Source organism: Dasypus novemcinctus, chromosome 3, assembly GCF_030445035.2.
Source record: "Dasypus novemcinctus isolate mDasNov1 chromosome 3, mDasNov1.1.hap2, whole genome shotgun sequence".
NCBI lineage: Eukaryota > Metazoa > Chordata > Mammalia > Cingulata > Dasypodidae > Dasypus > Dasypus novemcinctus.
In genome coordinates, this window is record NC_080675.1 from 59099356 (window position 1) to 59122318 (window position 22963).

Below are 22963 nucleotides of genomic sequence, written 5' to 3' on the forward strand. Positions count from 1 at the left end.
ATAGGAACAGTTTTCATAATTTTTTTGTAAAATCCAAGTGGTGCTTTGTAAAAATGTTAACAGTTTGGAAGTAGGATAATGATTATCAATAATGCCTTGAAAATCACTGATAGCAATTTGCCATTGAGGATTAGTTATATACAAATGTTGAATTTCTTCATGAGAAAGATTACAAATACTTCTATCTGGACCAGACCCCTTTAATTGTAACAACCTCACCTGGCCTTTTGCTAGTATGGAAATAATTTTTTGGAGATATGTTTGCAATCTCTTTTGTTTATTATTAGGTAAAAAAACCCCATTCCAATATACCTTCTTGCCAAAATAAAGCTGTAGGAGATTGAGGGGTTGAGAAAATAATGAAATCAATAGCTTTATCAGGGTCTATTTGTGTTAATTGCCCTTGAGAGATTCAATTTTTTATTAACGCCAATTCTTTTTCAGCCTCTTTAGACAAGATCCTAGGGCTAGACAGATCAGAATCTCCTGTTAATGTTTGAAATAAATGAGTTAACACAACATATAATTAGGGATTCCTAAGGTAGGCCGAGTCCAATTAATATATCTTAGTAATTTTTGGAAATCATTTAAAGTATTTAACTTGTCCCGGCATATTTGCACCTTTTGTGATGTAATACGTCCATTAGCCAATTTCATACCCAAATAACAATATGGTGCATTCCTTTGAATTATTTCAGGGTTAATTTGCAAACCATACTCAGGAAGAATTTGTTCACCATACTGAAATATTTGTTACAGTTTATCATTTGAAGCATGAGCAAACAATATGTCATCTATACAAGGAATAATCATAGGTTCTGTTTAATATTATGCTGAAATATTGGTAAATTTATACACTGTTAAGTATTCATAGGAAACTTTTACTCATACAACTTTAATTAACAGAGGGTTAAAGAAAACCATTTTTTGTTAATTTTATAACACTTTTAAACACCTTCTATTTGACTTATAAAATGAACTTAACTATTACTTTAATTTTTCTTTCAAGGCAAAAGAACAAATCTCTTATAATTAGTTTGGAATAAAAGGCTACTTTTCAGGATTTGATTTTGAGAAAGCAGGTTTGAACATTATGTTATTTTAACAGAGATGAAACTTTTCCTTCTTGGAACACCGAGGCAATGATGAGGTTAAAGCACAAGAAACTATTTTGATAAAACAGACTTTCTTTGTATACTGATTATTGAGGATAAAAACTTTTACCAAAACAGATTAATGACTTGAGAGACTTTGAGAAAGAACAAAATTTTAACTTTGCATTAGCATACTACTTGATACTAAATCTTTTAAAATTTTATAGATAGACCCATCAAATTTTATTTAACTTTGATCATAAAAATTTCTTTTCTACGAACCTTCTACACTTTAGTATTCACCTAGGTTTTGTTCCACACTCTACTCTTTCCCAATAATCAATCATTTTATCTTAGGACAAAATCATCTCCTATTTCCTTAATAATAAAAACACATTCCATATAGCCCAAATATGAAGTTATCAAGCAAACTTCTTACAACATAATACCACCAAACACTAAACAAGCTTGTTAAAACAATGAACTTTTCTTTACTTTAAATACTTAGTAGGATGCAATATCCAAAACAGTCTCCTAGAAGCAAGTTGTCAGGGGAGGCTGGCTACTGCCAAGTTTTCCTGTTATAAAATTACCTTTTATTATTATTATTATTGTTATTATTATTAATTCAGGTTTGTTTAATAATGACTTTTTGGAATTAGCCATTTAAACACTTTAATTTAAACAATGCTTCGTTAAATTTCTTATAATTATTTATAACTATATAGACTATAATTATATTATTTTAAGACAAATTTTACCTTCACAGAACACATTTCCTTACTTAAAGTTACCACAATACTTTCTATAACTTGCTACATGCATTTAAGTTCCAAGAGTTTATGAAAATTAGCCATCCTACTTTAGGAAAAAACACACTTTTTAGAAAAAACTTATTAAATTTCAGCCAGCATTTCCACAAACTTTTAACCTTCTTTAATATTCATTTAAGTTTTACATCCTTCATTTTATCCTGTGAAGAAAAATAAGCTATTCATTTCAATCTAGGCAAGAACAACTTTTTATGAAAAGACTTATAGTAATTTTGTTAATCAAGACTTACAATTTTTATCATTGTAGAGATTTTATTAACATTTAAACTTAAGTATTAATATAAGTGCTTATTTAATTTTTGGCCATTTGAATAGAGCTCTTTTTAAAAATTTTTATTTATATTACCATCTGGAGGTATCAAAATATACACTGACATTGAACGAACAAACACAGAACGATTACAACACATTAACAGAAACATACAGTTTACAATTAACTCATAATTCTTACTTTCTTGGTATAGCTGTTTTTAAGTTCTCTGTTATATCACATCTTAGATTTCCCTTTTTAAGATTTCTTCTGGAATCCATGTTGCCTGTAACATGCAAGCTTGTGCTTGGAAACATTTTTATTAGTTATCAGCAATCAAGATAACTTGAGACAGACCACTAACACACATTTTTGGATTATTACTCTGTAAGACTATACTGGGACTTGAAGTTTAGGAGTAACCTATTGATTTAAAACTGAAAATTCCTTTTTAAATCTTGATAAAAATTTTGTACTAATTTTATTATCATGGATAAATAAGCCCAATCAGAATTATCATGGAAACATGGCTTAACTCTATTAACCCCCACTAGCCCACAGCTACATTGTCATATAGACAGCAGGGGGTTTGCAGAGTTGCTGCCAGAGTAGTTTCCTTATCTTAGTTAACACTTTAACAGAGAGTTTTCTTACAAGCCTGATTTCACTAACAAGGACTTTATTTAGTATTTTTACCTATTTTAAATCTTTCAGTAGTTTGAGGTGTTGGTTCAAGATGGAACTCAACACCTCCCTGAGGATTATTAGCATCTGATGGAGTTGGTCATAATATAACCAGAAAAGCTGATAATAATTGCATGGCCTCCAGATCCCCTCGTTGAGATCTGTGCAATAAACAGGGCATTAAAGGTGTTTGAGGAATTGAGTTGGGAACAATTATCTTATTAATATAGGGTAAAGTATCTGATTGTAAAGGATCTAAGGCAGCAGCAATTTGCTGGCACAAAGCCCACACAGATAAAGGAATGGATTCCCCTCTTTGATATGCTCTACGTAGTACCTTCATTACCTCTTTCCACTGTTTCAGATTCAAAAGATTTTTCCCTTGCAGCTGAAACCAGTAACAGTGTTTTTGAACTAGATCTAAAAGTTCAAGTAAATCAGTAGTTTTTACCAAGACTCCGACAGTATTTAAAAGAGTTTTATTACCTGTGAATATTCTTCCAGACGTCCTGGTTGATTACCCATACCCTGATGCTAGGGGAAACAAAATTAATTAAAATTCTTACCATTGTATGGTCAGACTCAAGTCACCCTTTTGATAGACGCCTCAGCCTTTCAGGAAGGTTTTCAGTTTCCGCGTTCCCGATACTGTCGTGGAAGAATCTCTGCTGCATTTACTACTTTGGGCCCCACGTTGGGCGCCAGATGTCGGAGTCGCGGACCCGAAGGGTATAGGGAATGAAAGATAAAGAGATTGGGATCAGGGGATCTGAGAGCATTGAAGCCTCAAGCTCATCAGACAAGTTTATTAATATCAGGGGCTTCCTTATATACTCCAAGCAATCGTGAGAACCAGCAACTATTCTAGCTGACTATTCCCATTACCTCATTCTTGAAAACATAGTGCACAGTGGATAAGATAGTAACTAAAGTTCAAGATGTTCTATTATGTTATAGAAACAAATATACTCATAAATCTTGTTGCCCAGGTTACTCGTACTATCAAGTCCGGGTTCTGCTGGAATGTTATGTTTCCCTGAGAGATTAGCCACCTGTATATCTCTAGGGACAGCATGACCCAGTGGTCAGAAAGTAACTTGCTACTATGGAAACAACCTGCCTTTGTTTCCCACACCTGCAAAGGTGGTTTCTTTCTTACAAACTCTCCTAGTTTCTGTTTGTGAATATTTTATACTTCATACATGAAGGACAGTTTTGTTGGATAAGGAATTCTTTTTTTAAAGATTTATTTGTTTATTTAATTCCAAACCCCCCTCCCCCCCATTGTCTGTTCTCTGTGTCTTTTTGCTGTGTCTTGTTTCTTTGTCCGCTTCTGTTGTCATCAGCGGCACGGGAAGTGTGGGTGGCGCCATTCCTGGGCAGGCTGCACTTTCTTTCGCGCTGGGTGGCTCTTGGATAAGTCAAGATAATTCTTGACTTGCACTTTTTTCCTTTCACTATCCTAATTGTATCATACCACTGTCTTCTTGCCGCCGTGATTTCTGATGAGAAATCTGCACTAAGTCTTACTGGGAATCTGTTGTATGTGATGGCTTGCTTCTCCTTTACTGCGCTCAGAATTTCTCTTTATCTTTGGTATTGACATTTTGAATAGTATGTGTCTTGGAGTAGGTCTATTCAGATTTATTCTGATTGGTGTTTGCTGCTTTTCTTGGACATGTAAAGTTCATTTTTTGGTGAGAGTTGGGAAATTTTCAGCTATTATTTCCTCAAATACTCTTTCTGTCCCCTCTCTCTTCTCTTCTTCTTCTGAAACTGCCCTGACACTTATGTTGTTGCATTTCATGTTGTCATTCGACCCCTGAGCCCCTGCTCAATTTTTTTCCATTCTTTTCCTCTCTCCAATTTCAGCTGTTTAGTCTTTGTTGTCACTTATTCGTTCTTCTATCATTTCAAGTCTGCTCTTGTATGCCTCTATTGTGTTTCTGATCTCACCTATCATGCCTTTCATTCCCATAAGCTCTGTTACTTTTCTATTCAGGTTTCCAAATTCTTCTTTGTGCTTGCTCAATGTCGTCCTGATGTTATCTCTTTAGCCATATTGTCTTTCAATTCATTTATTTGATTTTGGAAATTTGTGTGCATCTGTATTAGTTCTCTCAAATCCTGCATCTCTTCTGGGGCTTTGATATTTTCCTTTTCTTGGGCCATGTCTTCAATTTTCTTAGTATGGCTTGCAAATTTTTGTTGATATCTGGACATCTGATTAGGATGGTGAGTTTACTCAGATGCTCAATTTCTCTCTCTTTTGTAGGGATTTTGTGGTGGGAGGCTGTGTGTTCCTGCTGTTCTTTGATTCTTGGTTCAAACCTGGGTCTTTAAGATTGTCCCTGTTAGTTGCTCAGAACTGTGCTCTGGACCCAGTAATGGATTGCAGACCTGCTTCCAATGGCCTTGAGGAGGGAGGCTATAAAGGCTGGAAATAGTCTATTTACTTTTGATTTCCTCATGTGTACTTCTTTGATCTGCCAGCAGATGGTGCTCTCATTTTGATGCTTGTTTGGAGTGTTTGCTGCAACACATACTGGATAATGTCATACAGGTTCCTATCTAGAGGCTAAGAACCTTGTAATTCAAACTTTCTTAGAGACAGTTCTCCAACCTTTGCTGGCAGTCCCCTCCCTTTTCCCAGGTAGGAAATTTTGCCTCTCCCCTATGTGTCCTCAATAATCAGTCACTGTCAGTAGGGAGGGAGATTGAGAGGGTCAGATCTCTTTATTCCTGATCTGGCTTCCAATGCAGGCAAGAGTGGCACCCCACCCAGCCTAGAAGGGCTCATGGGACCCAGCAGACCAAATTTGTGGGTCAAAAGCTGAGTCAGGCTTAGGCTGTGTCCCTCTCTCTCCCCTTTCCTGGGGAGCTTCATCCTTAACAATCATTCCTGGTTAGTAGAGAGGGAGATTGAGAGAGTCGAGTCTCTTTAGTTACATATCTCTTTAGTCCTGACCCGGCTCCCAAGGCAAACAATGGCATGACCACACCTGGCCTAGAAGGGCTCCTGGGACATAGCAGACCAAATTTGCCAGTCAAAATTTGAGTTAAAAAAAGAAAAGAAAAAGAGAAAAAATTGAGTTGTGTCCTTCTCTCTCTCACCTTGCCTGGGAGGTGAATCCCTGGGGTCCCCTTTGTAGCTGCGGCCCCGAGCCCCGAGAAGGCAGAAGTGCCTTTAGTGTGTGGGAGGGTGCCAGCAGTAGGAGCTGCTGCTGTTAACGCACAGTTTCCTTGTCACGATTCTTTTCCTTTGGCCTTCTTTCTTCTGGATGGTGTCAAGTCTTCGCCGGTTTCCTAAACTCTCGAAGATTTTTTCCCAGGCCATTTCTCCCTGCCCTCTAGCTACTTTTCTGGGATAGAAGAAAGACCATGTCTTTCTAGTCTACCATCTTCCCAGAAATCTCTGAGTTGATTTTTGTGTAAGGTGTGTGTGAGGTAGGGGTTTTCCTCTTTTTTTTTTTTTTTCAAATGGGGGGTACAGTTTCCCAAGCAAAATTTGTTGAAGAGAGTATTCTTTCACAATTAAGAGTTCTTTGCCCCTTACAAAACATTAATTGGCCATAAATGTGAGATTTATTTCTGAGCTGTCAGTTCTTTTACATTGGTTTATATGTCTGTCCCTTGTGCCCGTACTGTCCTGTCAGGATTTCTGTGACTTTGTAATAAGTTTTAAGGTTGAACAGTGTGAGTCCTCCAAATTCATTCTTGTTTTCAAGGTGGCTTTAGCTTTTCAGGGTCCCTTACCCTTCCATATAAATTTAAGGATTGACTCTTCCATTTCTGTAAAGAAGGTGGTTGAAATTTTGATTTGGATTACATTGAATCTATAAATTGCTTTGGGTAGTATTGAAATCTTAACAATATTTAGACTTCCAGCCCATGAACATGTAATATCTTTCCATTTATTTAGTTCTTCTTTAATTTCTTATAGAAATGATTTGTTGTTTTCTGTGTATAAGTCCTTTATATCCACGGTTAGGTTTAGTCCTAGATATTTTAGTTGCTATTGTGAATGGAAATTTTTTTCTTGATTTCATCTTCTGATTGTTCATTGTTTTTGTATAGGAACACTACAGATTTTTGTGTGTTGATCTTGTACCCCACCACATTGCCAAATTCATTTATTTGTTCTAGGAGCTTTGTTGTGGATTTTTCAGGATTTTCTGTATATAGGATCCTGTCATCTTCAAATAAGGAAAGTTTTACTTCCTCATTTCTAGTCTGGATATCTTTTATTTCTTTTTGTTGCTGAATTGCTCTGTCTAGAACTTCCATTAAAATGTTGACTAACAGTTGTGACAGTGGGCATCCTTGTCTTGTTCCTGATCTTAAAGGAAAGCTGTCAGTCTTACACCATTAAGTCTGATGGTAGCTGTAGGTGTCTTATATATGCTCTTTATCCTTTTGAAGGAAGTTTCCTTCTATCCTTATTCTTCTAAGTATTTTTTTTTAATAAGCAAAAGAGGTTGGATCTTGTCAAATTCCTTTTCTGCGTCAATTGAGTTGATCATATGATTTTCCCCTTCATTGTGTTAATGTGATATACTGCATTAATTGCTTTTCTTATGTTGAACCAATCTTGTATACCAGGGATAAATCTACTTGATCATGGTGTATAATTTTTTTGATGTGCTTTTGGATTCCTTGTATTTTGTTTGGATTTTTGCACCTATGCTCATTAGAGATATTGGTCTGTAATTTTCTTTTCTTTGTTATCTTTATATGGCTTTGATACACAATGTTGGCTTTATAGAATAAGTTAGGAGTGTTGCCTCCTCTTTAGCTTTTTGGGAAGAGTTTGAGCAGAATAGGAGTTAAATCTTCTTGGAATATTGGTGGAATTCCCCTGTGAAGCTATTTGGCCCTGGGCTTTTCTTTGTTGGGAGGTTTTGGATTACTGATTTAATCTGTTTATTAGTAATTGGTTTGCATGCTTTCATCAGTTTCTTCATGCTACTACAGCCTAGGCCAGCAGGACTTGGTTTATTACACACAGCTGTGGTTCCATGCCTACCCCTGGCAAAGGAGAAAGGTAGGAGAAGCTTCATCAGTCCCTGGGGCAACACAGCTAGCTTGAGTTGCCACAGCTTACACACCAATTACATCCTTGGCTCTTACTACAACCAGCAAGAGGGAAAAAGACAAGAAAGCCCTAAGTTAAAGAGAGAAACTGCACCCAGAATAAATACATCTAGTAAGTCAGATGTCAAGACACCAACAAAAAACTACAATCCATAGCAAGATACAGGAAGATATGGCCCAGTTAAAGGTGCAAGATAAACCTCCAGATGACAAAAAAAACTAATCATAGATTTTCAAACAAATCTTAATAAATTAAATGATATGGCTAAAGAGATTAAGGATATTAAGAAAACATTGGGTGAGCACAAAGAAGAATTTGAAAACATACATAGAAAAACAGCAGATCTTACAGGAATGAAAGTGGCAAATTTGAAATTAAAAATGCACTGGAGTCATATAACAGCAGATCTGAGGAGGCAGAAGAAAGGATTGGTGAGCTTGAAGACATGGCCTCCAAAAGCAAACATACAAAAACATGAAGAAAAGAAAGGAAAAAATTGAACAAGAGATGTGCAAACATATGTGTCATGGTTATCCCAGAGGGTGAAGAGAAGGGAAAAGGGCAGAAGGAATATTTGAAGGAATAATGAAAGAAAATTTCCCACATCTATTTTCTTTTAAAGATTTATTTTTTATTTCTCTCCCCTTCCCTACCATCCCACCCCTATTTAAAGGCATAAATATCCATGTCCATGAAGAACAATGTACTCCCATCTGAATAAATCCAAATAGACCAACTCTGAGACACATACTAATCAGTATGTCAAATTCCAAAGAAAAAGAGAATTCTGAGAGCAGCTAGAGAATAGGGATTCTCAATAAGATTAAGTGCTGATTTCTCACCAGAAGCCATGGAGGCAAGAAGGCAGTGGTATGATATATTTAAAATACTGCAAGAGAAAAACTTCCAGCCAAGAATCTTATAACCAGCAAGATTATCTTTCAGGAATGAGGGTGAGTTTAGAATATTCTCAGATAAACAAACTGAGAGAGTTTATAACTAAGAGACCAGCCTTGCAGAATATACTCAAGGGTGTGCTATGGTCTGAAAAGAAAAGACAGGAGAGAGGCTTGGAAGAGAATGCAGAAATGAAGATTGTTATCAATAAATGTAACTTCTCAAAAGAATGGTGAAAATAAAATATGACAGCTACAACCCAAAGGTCAAAACGGGTGAAATAAGAACTGCTTTTACATTAATAAAATTGAGTGTTAATGGGTTAAACTCCCTGTTCAAAAGGCACAGACTGGCAGAATGGATAAGAAAATATGAACCATCTGTTTGCTGTCTGCAGGAGACTTACCTTAGAGCTAATGATACCAATAGATTGAAAATGAAAGGCTGGGTAAAGATATTCTATGTATGCAGTAACAACAACAAAAAAGCTGGAATGGTAGGTATACTTATATCAGATGAAATAGATTTTAAAAGACACTAGTAATGCACAATCCGAGGAGGAATTCAGGAAAAAACTCAACTTACAATAGCGATTAAAAGAATGAAAGATTTGGGAATAAGCAACCAAGTATGTAGAGCACTTGTTTTCATAAAAATACAATGCATTTTAAAAAGAAATTTAAAAAAGACCTAAATACTTGGAAGAACATCCCATGCTCAAAGATATCATTGGGATGTAAGTTCTACCCAAATTGATGTACAGATTCAATGCAATCCTGATAAAAATTCCACCAGCAGTTTTTAAATAAATGAAAAACACAATTATCAAATTTGTTTGGGAGGGTAAAGGGTCTCAAATAGCCAGAAATATGTTGAAAAGGAAAAATGAAATTGGAAGACTCTCACTTCTGGACTTGGAATCATAAATCCCTAGCATCATGGTACTGGCATAAAGACAGACACATTGACCCAGTGTAACTGAATTGATGGTTCAGAAACAGATCCTCACATGTATGGTCAAGTGTTTTTTGACAAGCCTGTCAAACCCACCCAGCTCATGCAGAACAGTCCATTCAACAAATGGCACTGGGAAACTGGATCTCTATAGCCAAAAGAAAGAAAGAGGGCCCCCAGATCACACCTTATATAGCAAACGACTCAAAATGGATCAGAGAGTTAAATTTAAAAGCAAATACCATCAGCTTCTAGAAGAAAATGTAGAACATCTTCAAGACCTCCTGGTAGGTGATGGATTTGACAGTAGATTAGAGGAGGGCTGAGATGTACTACTGATGCTTAATGTATGTGGAAGTTTTAATTAATTTAATTGTAAAAGTGTGGAAATGTATAGAGTTGATGTTAACCCATTATAGTGAGTAACAGCTGGTTTATAAATTGGAATGTGGCTGAAAAGAGTAGTTTAGGGATGTAAATGACAATTGAATGAAAGCTAGAGAATAAGTTAGGGACTGAATAACAGAGAACTGAGAGGTGGATGAGAATTGTGGTACGAATGGAAGAGTGTCCTTTGTGAGCTAGAACAGATGTACATCACTATTGCAGGGTGGTAGAAATGTGGAGAAGCCTGGGAAAAATACAACTGGGGTCGGCTATGGACTGTGGTTAACAGCAATATGGTGCTATTCATGTAGCTATGCCAAAGATGTACTGTGTTGATAATGCCGGACTATGGAAAAAGTGTGCCAGATATATGCTTTGGACCATGATTAATGGTAATAGTCTGATGATATTATCACATAATCTGTAACAAATGTTCTACCATGGTGTGGTGTGTTGATGGAGGGGTGTTGTATGGGAATTCTGCACATGGGCATGATTGTTTTGTAATAAAAATATCTTTAAAAAAATTAATAGGGTGGATTGAGGGAAAATACACCATATGTAAGACATGGATTGTATTTGGTAGTAAGATTTTGATGATATTCTTTCATAATTTGTAGCAAATGTCCCACAACAATGCAATGTGTTGATGGTGTGTTGATATATGGGATCGCTGTATAATATTGCATGTTTGCTTTGCAAGTTCACAACTTTCACTATATACTTATTGTTTATGTATGTTTATGTATGAGTGATATACTTCAAAACACTTTTTAAATGAAAAACAAAACAAAACAAAACCCCAAAACACCAAAGGATGAAAAGCTCAGGTGCAGTCTCCCAATCATTCAAAGATGATCTAATGCCAGTCTTGCTCAAGTTCTTCCAAAAAATTGAACTGGAAACAAGCTATCAAATTCATTCTTTGAAGCCAATGTCACCCTAATACTAAAACAAGATAGAGATATTACTAAAAAGAAAAATTACAGATCAATATCTCTAATGAACATAGATGCAAAAACCTCAACAAAATACTTTCAGTCTGTATCCAAAGCATATGAAAAGAATTTTACACCACAGTCAAGTGCATTTTATCCCAAGTGTGCAAAGGTGTTTCAACACAAGAAAATCGATTAGTGTAGTAAACCACATTGATAAATTGAAGGAAAAAAAATCACATAATTCTCTTGGTTGATGCAGAAGAGGGGTTTGACAAAATACAGCATCCTATCTTGATAAAAACACTCTAAAAGATAGTAATAGGAGGAAGCTTTCTCAATATGGTGAAGTGCATGTATGAAAAACCTACAGTGGCATTGTACTTAACGGTGAAAGACTGAATGCTTTCCTGCTGAGATTAGAAATGACAAGAATGCCCACTGTCACCACTGTTATTCAATATTGTGCTACAAGTTCTAGCTAGAGCACTTTGGCTAGATAAAGAAGCAAAAGGCACCAAAATAGGATCATTACTATTTGCTGATGATATGATCCTATATCTTGAAAATCCTAAAAACTCAGGCAGAAATCAGGAAAAAAATCCATTTTTAATAGTAAGTAAAAGAAAAAAATATTTAGGAATAAACTTAACCAAGGACATAATCCTGTATTCAGAACTACAAAACATTTCTAAAAGAAAACCAAGAAGATGTAAATAAATGGAAGGACATTCCATGTTCATGGACTAGAAGACTAAATTTCATTAAAATGTCAGTTCTATCTAAACTGATTTCAGATTCAGTGCAATCCTAATAAAAATACCAACAGCCTTTTTGCAGAAATGGAAAAAAGTCAATTATCAAATTTGTTTGGATGGATAAGGGGCCCTGAGTAGCCAAAAATGTCTTTAAAAAGAAGAATGAGGTTGGAGGACTCTCACTTCCTGACTTTAAAGCATAGTACTTAGCTACAGTGATAAAAACAGCATGGTACTAGTGTATAGACAGTTTGACCAATTGAATTGCATCAAGAACTTAGAAATAGACCCTCACATCTTTGGTTCAGTGATTTTTGGCAAGGCTGTTTAGCCCTCCCAAATGGGCCAGAACAGCTTATTCAACAAATGGTTCTGGGAGAACTGGTTATCCACATCTAAAAGAAAGAAAGAGGAACCTTATCTCCCATCTTACACAAAAATTAATTCCAAATGGATCAAGGACTGAAATATAAACCATAAAACTCTTAGAAGAAAATATAGGAAAACATTCTTTAGGTTATGTGCTTGGCAGGAATTTCTTAAACCTTACACCCACAGCATGAGCAACAACAGAAAAAATAGATAAATGGGACCTCCTCAAAATTAAACACTTGTGCATTCCAAAGGATTTTTTCAAAAGTGTGAGAAGGCACCTGACTCAATGGGAGAAAATATTTGGAAATCACATATCCAATAAGAATTTAATATCCATGACATGTATAAAGCAATACTATAACTCAACAATAAAAAGACAAACTACCCATTTAAAAAATAGGCAAAAGACTTGAATAGATATTTGTCCAAAGAAGAAATATAAATGGTGAAAAAAAATCACATGAAAAAATGTTCAACTTCACTAGTGATTAGGGAAATGCAAATCAAAACTACAATGATATTTCATACCTATTAGAATGGCCACTATTAAAGAGTTGGAAAACTACAAGTGTTGGAGAGGATGTGGAGAGATTGGAGTGCTTATTCTCTGTTGTTGGGAATGTAGAATGTTACAGCCATTGTGGTGGACTGTTTGGCATTTCATAAGGAAACTGAATATAGACTTGCCATTATGAACTAAATATATTGTGCAACCTCCTGGAGGTAATAATTAGAATATAAATCACCAGAAAGTAAAATGAGGTTAGAGAATGGAAAACATAGGTTTAATCAGTGCAGAATTGTTAAAAAGGTTGTTTGTAAATCTTTGGAAATGAATAGAAGCAGTGAAAGCACATCATAGAGTTTGTAACTAGCAGAACTATTATATGAGTATGACAGTGGTTGAAAAGGAAAGTCTAAGGACATGTATATTAGTAGAAGGAAATATAAAAAATGTAACATGGGACTGTATAACAAAGTGAAACCTTTGTGACCCAACATATAGTATATCCTGGAGAATGATCCCTGTGCACTCGAGAAGTGTGTGTCTTCTGTTTTTGTTGGTTGAAATGTTCTATATGTGTCTGTTAGGTCTAGTTGGTTTAGAGTATCATTCAAGTCTTGTACTCCCTTATTGATCTTCTGATTGGACGTTCTATTCATTATTGAGAGTGGTGTATTAAAGTCTCCTACTATTAATTAGACTCATCGGTGTCTCAGCCTGAGTCATTTTAAGTGTCTGGTCTTCAAGTTCACTGATACTTTCTTCTGCCAGCTGCAGTCTGCTTTTGAAATTCTCCTGGGCATTTTTCATTTCAGATTGTGGTCTTCAATTCCAGAGTTTTGTAGATTTAGTTCTTATATTTAGACCCTTGATCAATTTTGAGTTAATATTTGTTTATGGCATGAGGTAGGGGTCTACCTTTATTCTTTTATCTCTGGATATCTAGCTTTTCCAGTACAATTTGTTGAAGATACTGTTCTTTCTTCATTAAGTGGACCTGGCACTCTTGTCAAAAATCAATTTGCCATAAATGTGTGGATTTATTTTTGAGCTCTTAGTTCTATTCCATTAGTCTATTTGCCTGTCCTTGTGCTGTACCACACTGTTTTCACTATTATAGCTTAGTAATAAGTTTTGCCTCTAACTTTGTTTTTCTTTTTCAAGATCATTTTGACTATTCATATTAATTTGATGACTGACTTTTTCTGTTTCTGCAGAGAAGACTGTTGAATTTTTGATTGATTCCATGACTCTGTAAATCATTTTAGATAGTATTGATATCTTAACAATGATAACTCTTCTAACCTGTTTAACTTAGTTTTAAAATAGGTAATTACAATTATGTTTTTTAAAATTTTGTTTTTATATTGAAGTTATGTTACTTTTTGAATAAATTTTATTGAAATTTTGGTATGTAATTTAACTTTCTATTTTGATATATTTTTCCACTTAGAGAAAAGTTACAAAATTAGTATAAAGATCTTCTGCATATCATTTATGGAGATTCACTAATTTTAAAATTTTTGCCATATTTTCTTCATTATGCTTTCTCTATATATATATTATTTTCCAAACCATTTGAGAGTAGGTTGAGTATATTAATGTCCTTTTATCTCTTATTCCTTAATTATGAATGAATTTTTGAAAATAGTTTTTTAATTGAATTGTTTTGTAGGTTGACCAATATAATACAGAAAATCGTTATTCAATATATCGATATTTAAAAAATATTTTAGTGTTGCCTTTTAGCCTCAAAAGTGTCCCAATCTGGACAATAAATTGTGTGATAACGTTAACAATGGGGCTGTAATTGACACTCAATAAATATTTGTCAAGTTTGTATTTGACCTCCTGTTTCCAATGTTGTCTTTCAACTTCATGGTGTGGTTTAAAAATCTCATGACCCACTCTTGCTTCCTCTGTGCTATGTACCTGCCTAGCAAAACAAACAAGCAAAAAGCAAGAAATGAAACAGACACTCTATAGAAAAGTGGAATAGTGCCTTGTATTCTTTGCCTAGTGACTTCCTTATATCATGACCATTAATGAATTATTAGGACTATAACCTTTATTTTGTGAACATAGTGGAAAGTAAATTGTTTTCTCCAACTAAATCAAGGGAAAAACCTTATTTTTATTTTTTATTTTCAGAAAATCCACTTTTTAAGTTCGTAGTTCTGTGTGTCTAGTGGTTTATATAATTTTTCTAATCTATACAGGTATTTTGCATAAGCAGCTAAAATGTAGGGATTACAAAATCTTGCTTCTGTTATGTTGGTTTCAGATTTTTGTACATTTTCCTTAATGATGATGTGTTGCTTTGCAGAAGAGAATTTTGCACTGTGAGATGTATCTGCAACACCTAAAGTTAGGACAGAGCTCTGGTGCTGTTGAAATCTAGGCTTAAATTTTTTTAAGTTTTGAATCCAAGGTGATTGTGCCATGTAAAAAAGAACCTCAAATAAATTCTAAATTCTTTTTAAAAGTTTAAAAAATGCATTAAGGGAATTATATTCTATTTAATCCCTTTTTATTTTAGTATTCCGAAGCAGCCAATAATCTCATCGAAGAATGTGAACAAGCTGAACGGCTTGGAGCTGTGGATGAATCTCTGAGGTTGAATTTTTTAGCATTATTTTATGTTTCTTTCATGCCAAATATCAGTTTAAAAAATAATAACCTTAATTATTTCTTTGAAGTGAGGAAACACAGAAGGCTGTTCTTCAGTGGACTAAGCATGATGATTCATCAGACAACTTCTGTGAAGCTGACGGTATAATATTTTTATAGTGTTTATTATGTTTAAAATTATAACTAAGAAAAAAATTCTTCCAAAGTTATTTAAAAAAATAATTTCTTTTAAAAATTACTTAAACATTTAAAATTAAAAATAAGGAATTTAGTTTATATATATTTTAAAAATAACTCAGTTTTGGAGGAGTTTTTATATAATCCCACTGGGAAATTCTAGAACATATTTTATATAACTCAGTTTCTGAAAAAAATCCACCTGTTAAGTTTTCGGTTCTGTGTATCTAGCGGTTTACTCAATTTTTATAATACATTGAGGTATTTTGTATAACTAGCTAAAATGCAGGGGTTACAAAGTCTTCTATTGGTTTTAGATTTTTGTACATTTTCCTTAATGATGGTGTGTTGCTTTGTAGAAGAAAATACTGGACTGTGAGATGTGTCTTCAATATCTGAAGTTAGGCCAGAGCTCTGGTGCTGTTGAAATCCAGGAGCCTTAGAACCCATTAGGACTCTTTTACTCAAGATTTAAGGGGAAGTGGATGTAGCTTAAGTGATTGAGCTCCTGCCTACCACACAGGAGGTCCCAGGGTCTGTTCCCAGTGCCTCCTAAAAAGACCAGTGCACAATAAACAGACACAGCAAATGTAAACAATGAGGTAGTGGGGACAAATAAAATAAATCTTAAAAGAAAAAGATTTACTGATTCTTCTGTTCTTCCTTTTTCTCAGTTGAATTGTTAGTCTTTTAATTGTTTAAAGAAAATCAAAATCTAGTTGAGGCCCTTTTAGAACTTATTAATGATCTGTAAAAAATCAGTGCAAAGAATGATACAGATCATACTACTTATAAGCAAAAGATGAAATTCTCAAAATAGAGAAAGAAAAGGGGGAAAGTACTTATTTTTAATTTTGTGGCTGCTTTTTGGAAAAAAAACCTATTTGCTTTCTTTAGTAAAACAGCAACAACAACATGACCATATTATGGCAAATACATAGCTATCATCCCATGTTCCTAATTCTGAAATCTAAAAACTGGACTTTTCCCCCTAAGTTTAACACAGACTCATTTAGTGTAAATATTCATGTATTTCAGAACAGAAATATTCATATATTTCAGTGCAGGGTTATTTTTTATGAATTTATTATAATGTGCTATACCATGGCAATGCTTTTAGTATTTGAGATGAACAGAGCTGATTTCATGCTAATGTATTTTTTTAAGTTCTGATGTTCACTTTTTCTAGTTATTTTAATTGCTGCTTCTGCACTGGCCTCTTAGTTATTTCTAGATGCTGTCACAGTGCTGCTTCTAGAATCAACTTTTGTCCTAATTTATGTTTCTAAAATACTGTGAATTGGAAGGGAAAAATAGTTGTTTAGTTTTTTGTTTTGTTTTTAATAAGAGGAAGTAGGTACTATTGAGAGCTTGATGGACTCTCTTACAAGCACGTTTGTGCTTAGATTTTTGTCATCTTCTTTTCTTGCTTTGTGGACATTTTTGTTCACTTCTTGTGTTGGTTCACATTGTGAAGCTTTTTGTCAATGGGTAAAGTATTGCTGTGATCATAAATCATTCCCCAATCCTAACAGGAGGACTAGGGGCCATCTTTTTTGCTTCAAAAGCATAAAACATTATATAAATCTTTAAACATATGAGAAACAAAAAAGAAAACCAGTATTCCATCAATTGTATATTTTCATCTACTAATATGTATATATTTATAAAAATCTTTGTAATTGACCTTTCTGTAATGCTCATCTTTTTATGTTATTAAATAATCTTTGTTTTTAATAGTTTTATTGGTTATAAAATGGTTTATTAAGATGTATCTAACACCAATGCTACTAATTAATGTTTACTCTTAAACCATTTTTCTGAGTACTTTGTAAATTTTGACTTATTTAAGTCTCACATGAACTCTATGAGTATTATTCCCATTTTATACATGATGACACCAAGGCATGGAGATTTTACATAACTTGCCCAAGCTCACATGGAGAGTAAGTGCTGGGTCCTGAATTCTAACCCAGGTAGCCTGGATCCAGGGCCCATACCCCTATCTACATTGCTATGTTAGGCATTTAGGTTGCTTTCAATTTTCTCTTTTATGTATAATGCTGACACAAATTTCCTGCATATAACGTTGTGCATATAAAAGGTTATGCATTTGGAACAGTTTGTTAGTAGATCCCTTTGGTAGCCATGTAAGAAGAAAATATTTGGTAAGGAGCAGTGTATAGCAGTGAAGTCTCATTTGAAATACAGGATCGGTACTAATACTTTTACATTTGTTTAAGGTCCTAGTGCTATAACTGCTTGGGTTAATGTGGGAGGGAAATATGTATTATATTTATATTATATATTATATTCATAAGATAGCTTATGGGTATTGAGTTATAATGTTTCTTCAAAATAAGATTCACATGTTCTTTTTTAAAAAAAGATTTTATTTATTTATCTCTCCCCACCCCCTCATTGTTTGCACTTGCTGTGTCTGTTTGTCTTCTTTGTTTCTTTAGGAGGCACTGGGAACTGAACCCAGGACCTCCTATTTGGGAGGGAGGCACCTGATCACTTAAGCCACCTCCATTTCCTGCTTTCTTGTATCTCTTGTTATGTTTTTCCTCTTGTGTCACTTCTTGTGTCGTCTTGTGTCAGCTTGCAGCGCCTACCCATTGACCCAGCTCGCTCTCTTTAGGAGGCATGGGGAACCAAACCACAGACCTCCCATGGGGTAGGCGGGAACCCAGTCTCTTCATCCACATTAGCTTCCTTGAGTTGGTTCCTTTGCTTGTTTAATTGTTGTTTGTTTTTGTTTTTGCTTTTGGAGACCCCGGGGACTTAACCTGGGACCTCCCACGTGGGAAGCAGGCACTCAGTCACTTGAGCTACATCCGCTCCCCATATATTCTTATTTTTAAAATTACTTCTTAAATTAGGAGGCTTTTGTAATGAGTGTATACATTTAATGTGGTTATGTTTGTTCCTTCTGCCTTTCCTTCCTTCCTTTTTTCTGAAAAGTTGTTTTAAAATCCTTGGTGTGTCTTTAAAACCCTTTGTGGTGGCTTAGAACTAATGTAATACAGTCTTGTATACCAACTTTTTAAGGTAACTGAAGAAGAGACTTAATAAAATATTAAGACTTAATAAAATATTAAATTTTTCAGACATACAGTCTCCTGATGCTGAATATGTAGATTTACTCCTTAATCCAGAGCGATATACGGGTTATAAGGGACCAGATGCTTGGAAGATATGGAATGTCATCTATGAAGAAAACTGCTTTAAGTATGTAATTTTCATTTAAAAAGTCCCGTAAGATGTAGCAATTTCTCTTTATAAACAAATGAACAGGGAAGTGGACTTGGCCTAGTGGCTAGGGCATCCGTCTACCACATGGGAGGTCCGTGGTTCAAACACTGGGCCTGCTTGACCTAGGTGGAGCTGGCCCACGGGCAGTGCTGATGCGTGCAAGGAGTGCTGTGCCACGCAGGAGTGTCCCCTGCGTAGGGGAGCCCCATGTGCAAGGAGTGTGCCCCATAAGGAGAGCCGCCCAGCGCAAAAGAAAGTGCAGCCTGCCCAGGAATGGCATTGCACACACGGAGAGCTGACACAACAAGATGACGCAACAAAAAGAAACACAGATTCCCATGCCACTACATAGAAATAGTAGTACGCAGCAAATAGACACAGAGAAAAGACAACCGGGGCGGGGGGAAAGGGAAGAGAAATAAATAAATAAATCTTTAAAAAAAAAATAAACAAATGAACAAAATCATAATGATTTAAAATTATACATCAGGGGAGTGGGAGTAGCTCAGTGGTTGAGCACCTATTTCCCATGTATGAGGTCTCGGTTTCGATTCCCAGTGCCTCCTTAAAAAAAACAAAATTACAAATCAAATTCACTTTGTTAAAGAATGTATTTGGATACAGAAACATACTTATTCATCCAGAATCCTCCTTTTTGGTTAAAACTTCACAAGTGAGTTTCAACAAATACTTCTATCTTCTTTAAAAGACTTAGATTTTTAGACCTTTGTGGGAGTGTTATAGTCACTCAGAAAATGTTTCTAAGTGGACTATAGGATCTCATATTATTGCCAAAATTTTCTAGAGCCAGAGAGATTTAAATTTCCAAAGATCATAGAGTTAGTGGCAGGGTGTAGGTTAGAATGAACAAGTCTTAATTCTCTTTTAAGTGCTCTGTTCTCCCCTTTCTGTGGCTAGAGTTTTCTTTTTCTTTTTTTTTAACCTCATTAAAGTCAAAGTTAAATTTATTTCAGAGAATAATTATATCTAACCTTTCTCAGCACTCAGCAAGGTGTTTTGCTAGAAACATTTTCTCCTTTAGTCCTTGCAATAACTTTGTGGGGAAGTCATGACTGTTTTACAGATGCAGAAACTGAGACAGAGGTTAAGTGATTTGTCCCATGTCAAATATCCAGTAAGTAGAAGAACCCAGCTTTGTTTTCTTAATAGCGACAATGAAAGCAGTCAAGTTGATCACCGAGTAACTGAGAAATGCTTCACATTACCCACTTGCAACCCTTTTAGTTCTGTTTTGGAATTCTATTGTGTGTGTATTATGCTATCTCAGAGATTGGTATGGGGGGTGATTTGGGGGAAATCTTTGGAGTTGCCATATATAGAGTAAATTTCACTTTTTATAAGTCAAATATAAGCATAAGAGCTCAGCAATTAGACTAATAAAGACATCGTTTTGTTTGTTTGTTTGTTTTACTTGAAGAATTTCTTCTCCAGTTTGGGAAATGGAGAATTTTCATTGGAATTTTATTTTACTTATTTTTGCCATGTGTGTCACTTAAATTCCCTTGACTATTATTAGGAATGTTTGGTTATACTGGCTTACTTTAAAGGTTTATTTTTTTAAATGAGAACTAAAGAATCCATTGGAAGTATTTGTTAGATCTATATTGATTTTAAGGTTATTTCATAACTGATTCATATCCCATAATATTTCTGTCAGTATGAACAGTATATGGGAAACAAAATTAATTGTATTGAGTACGTTGAGATATAGATTACATGTTTTGTTTTCAAAATGTCTCAAGTTGTGCAAATTTTTAAATTTTAAATTATGGCCATTAAAACAATTCCTATACTTTACTAATACTAATGCACATTTATTTTGGGTTCAAAAGCATTTTAGTGACTTATAAACGCTCCATAAAACTTCTGGCTCTTATTTTCCTATTAAAGTTTTTTTCTACCTTTTATTTAAATCATAACAAACCTGATGGCCACAGGCAAATTGATAGGCCTATAAATACCTAAGTGGAAAATAATCTACCCACACTGTTTTCCCCTTTTTAATTTTAATGCTTGTATTGGGTATTTATATTTTTTGCTTGCTTGTCTTTCAGTTTGGGTGCATCCTGTGCGCCTCCCCCCCACAAAAACATAGTTGTTGGCAAGGATGTGGAGATGTTGGGCCTCTCCTGCATTGTTGGTGGGAATGTAAAATGGTGCAGCTGCATGGAATACAGTTTGGCAGGTCCTCAAGAAATTAAACATAGAATTGCCATATGATTCAGCAATTCCATTCCTAGGTATATACACCCAAAAATTGAAAACAGGGACTCGAACAGACAAATACACAATGTTTGTAGAAGCATATTCACAGTAGTCAAAGAGGGAAATAACCCAAGTATCCACTGACAGATGACTGGTTAAACAAAATGTGGTATATCCATACCATAGGAAATTATTCAACCATAAAAACGAATGAGGTCCTGATGCATGTGACAACATGGATGAACTTGAAAGCATTATGCTAAGTGAATAAGCCAGACACAAAAGGACAAATATGATATGATTCCACTTATATGGAATAGCTAGAATAGGGAAATTAAGTTCACAGACAGAGAAAGTAGATTAGAAGTTACTGGGGGCTCAGGAAGGAGGAATGGGGAGTTATTTTTTTAAAATTTCTCTCCGTCCCTCCCCCCGCCCCAGTTGTCTGTTCTCTGTGTCTATTTGCTGCGTGTTTTTCTTTGTCCGCTTCTGTTGTTGTCATCAGCACAGGGATCGGGTTTCTTTCTGTTGCGTCATCTTGTTGTGTCAGCTCTCCATGTGGGCGGCACCATTCTTGGGCAGGCTGCACTTTCTTTCGCGCTGGGCAGCTCTCCTTACGGGGGACACTCCTTGCGTGTGGGGCTCCCCTATGCGGGGACACCCCTGCATGGCACGGCACTCCTTGTGCGCATCAGCACTGCGTATGGGCCAGCTCCACACGGGTCAAGGAGGCCGGGGGTTTGAACCGCGGACCTCCCATGTGGTAGGCGGATGCCCTAACCACTGGGCCAAGTCCGCTTCCTGAGGAGTTATTTCTTAATAGTACAGAGATTCTGTTTGGAGATGTGATATTTTGGAAATAGTGGTGATAGGTACACAACATTGTGAATATAATTAGTGCCACTGAATGATACACTTAAAAAGGTTAAAATGACAAAGTTTACATTATTTATATGTTATCCCAATAATTTAAAAAAACATCTTAGTGATTCTAGGAGAGGAACATGACTGATTTTTATTTCCTCCTTTTTTTGAAGAAGTGATTAGGAAATGATGTTCTGGCTGCTTGTAATGGGGAAAGATCAGGAGCCTTTATGGCTAAAACAGATAACAACCACCTCCCTTTAAACAATTAGAGAAAACTAAATATTTTATTATCTCAAAACAGTGTGATTTTGGATGGATATAATCATGAAGTAACTTTTTGAGATAACTTCACTTTTACTTAAATAATTATAATATGATTGGTAACATTTGTATTTTATACTTTAATTCTTTTATTTCTAGGCCACAGACAATTAAAAGACCTTTAAATCCGTTGGCTTCTGGTCAAGGTGAGTTATTTATTTGCACTGTTATATTATTTATCAGCCAGTAAACTTTGGTTAGAAGGCAGGTGAAGGTAAGATAAAAGATTGGCAAAAACATTTGCAGGTGTACAGTCCACAATGCTGTTTCCACAGAAGTTATGACTCATTCTTTGCAGAGAAATAGGTGTTTAAAAAATTTAACCTTCAGTAATGAGTATTTTTGTAAAGATGTTCAAGGTATTGGGCTGTCATAGCATGGCATTTGAATATATATATTTATTCTTCTGTGCATTTTTGCAGACATGTCACTGTGTTTTCATTTTTTTCTGCTACTTTTACTCATCTTCCAGTTAAATGAATAACCAATACTTTTTGCCTCAAAATTTTGTCACAATTTGAAATTATTGCATATATTGGGAGTCTGATTTCAAATGCACCATTTTTTTTTTTAAGATTTGTTTTTTATTTACCCCCCCCCCCCCCCCCGAGTTGTCTTCTCTCTGTATCCATTCCTTGTGTGTTCTTTCTGTTCTATCCTTATCAGTGGCACCGGGAATCTGTGTTTCTTTTTGTTGCGTCATCTTGCTGTGT

General features: G+C 35.2%; 1 protein-coding gene across 1 annotated transcript in view; it reads left to right on the top strand.

The window, feature by feature from the left end:
* Positions 1 to 22963, top strand: part of ERO1A (endoplasmic reticulum oxidoreductase 1 alpha) — a 69969-nt gene that overhangs the window by 30018 nt on the left and 16988 nt on the right. The window contains exons 5-8 of the mRNA XM_058293423.2: positions 15310 to 15386; positions 15470 to 15543; positions 18692 to 18812; positions 22350 to 22396. Coding sequence (XP_058149406.1) covers positions 15310 to 15386; positions 15470 to 15543; positions 18692 to 18812; positions 22350 to 22396 — 319 coding nt within the window. The remainder of the gene's footprint in view (positions 1 to 15309; positions 15387 to 15469; positions 15544 to 18691; positions 18813 to 22349; positions 22397 to 22963) is intronic.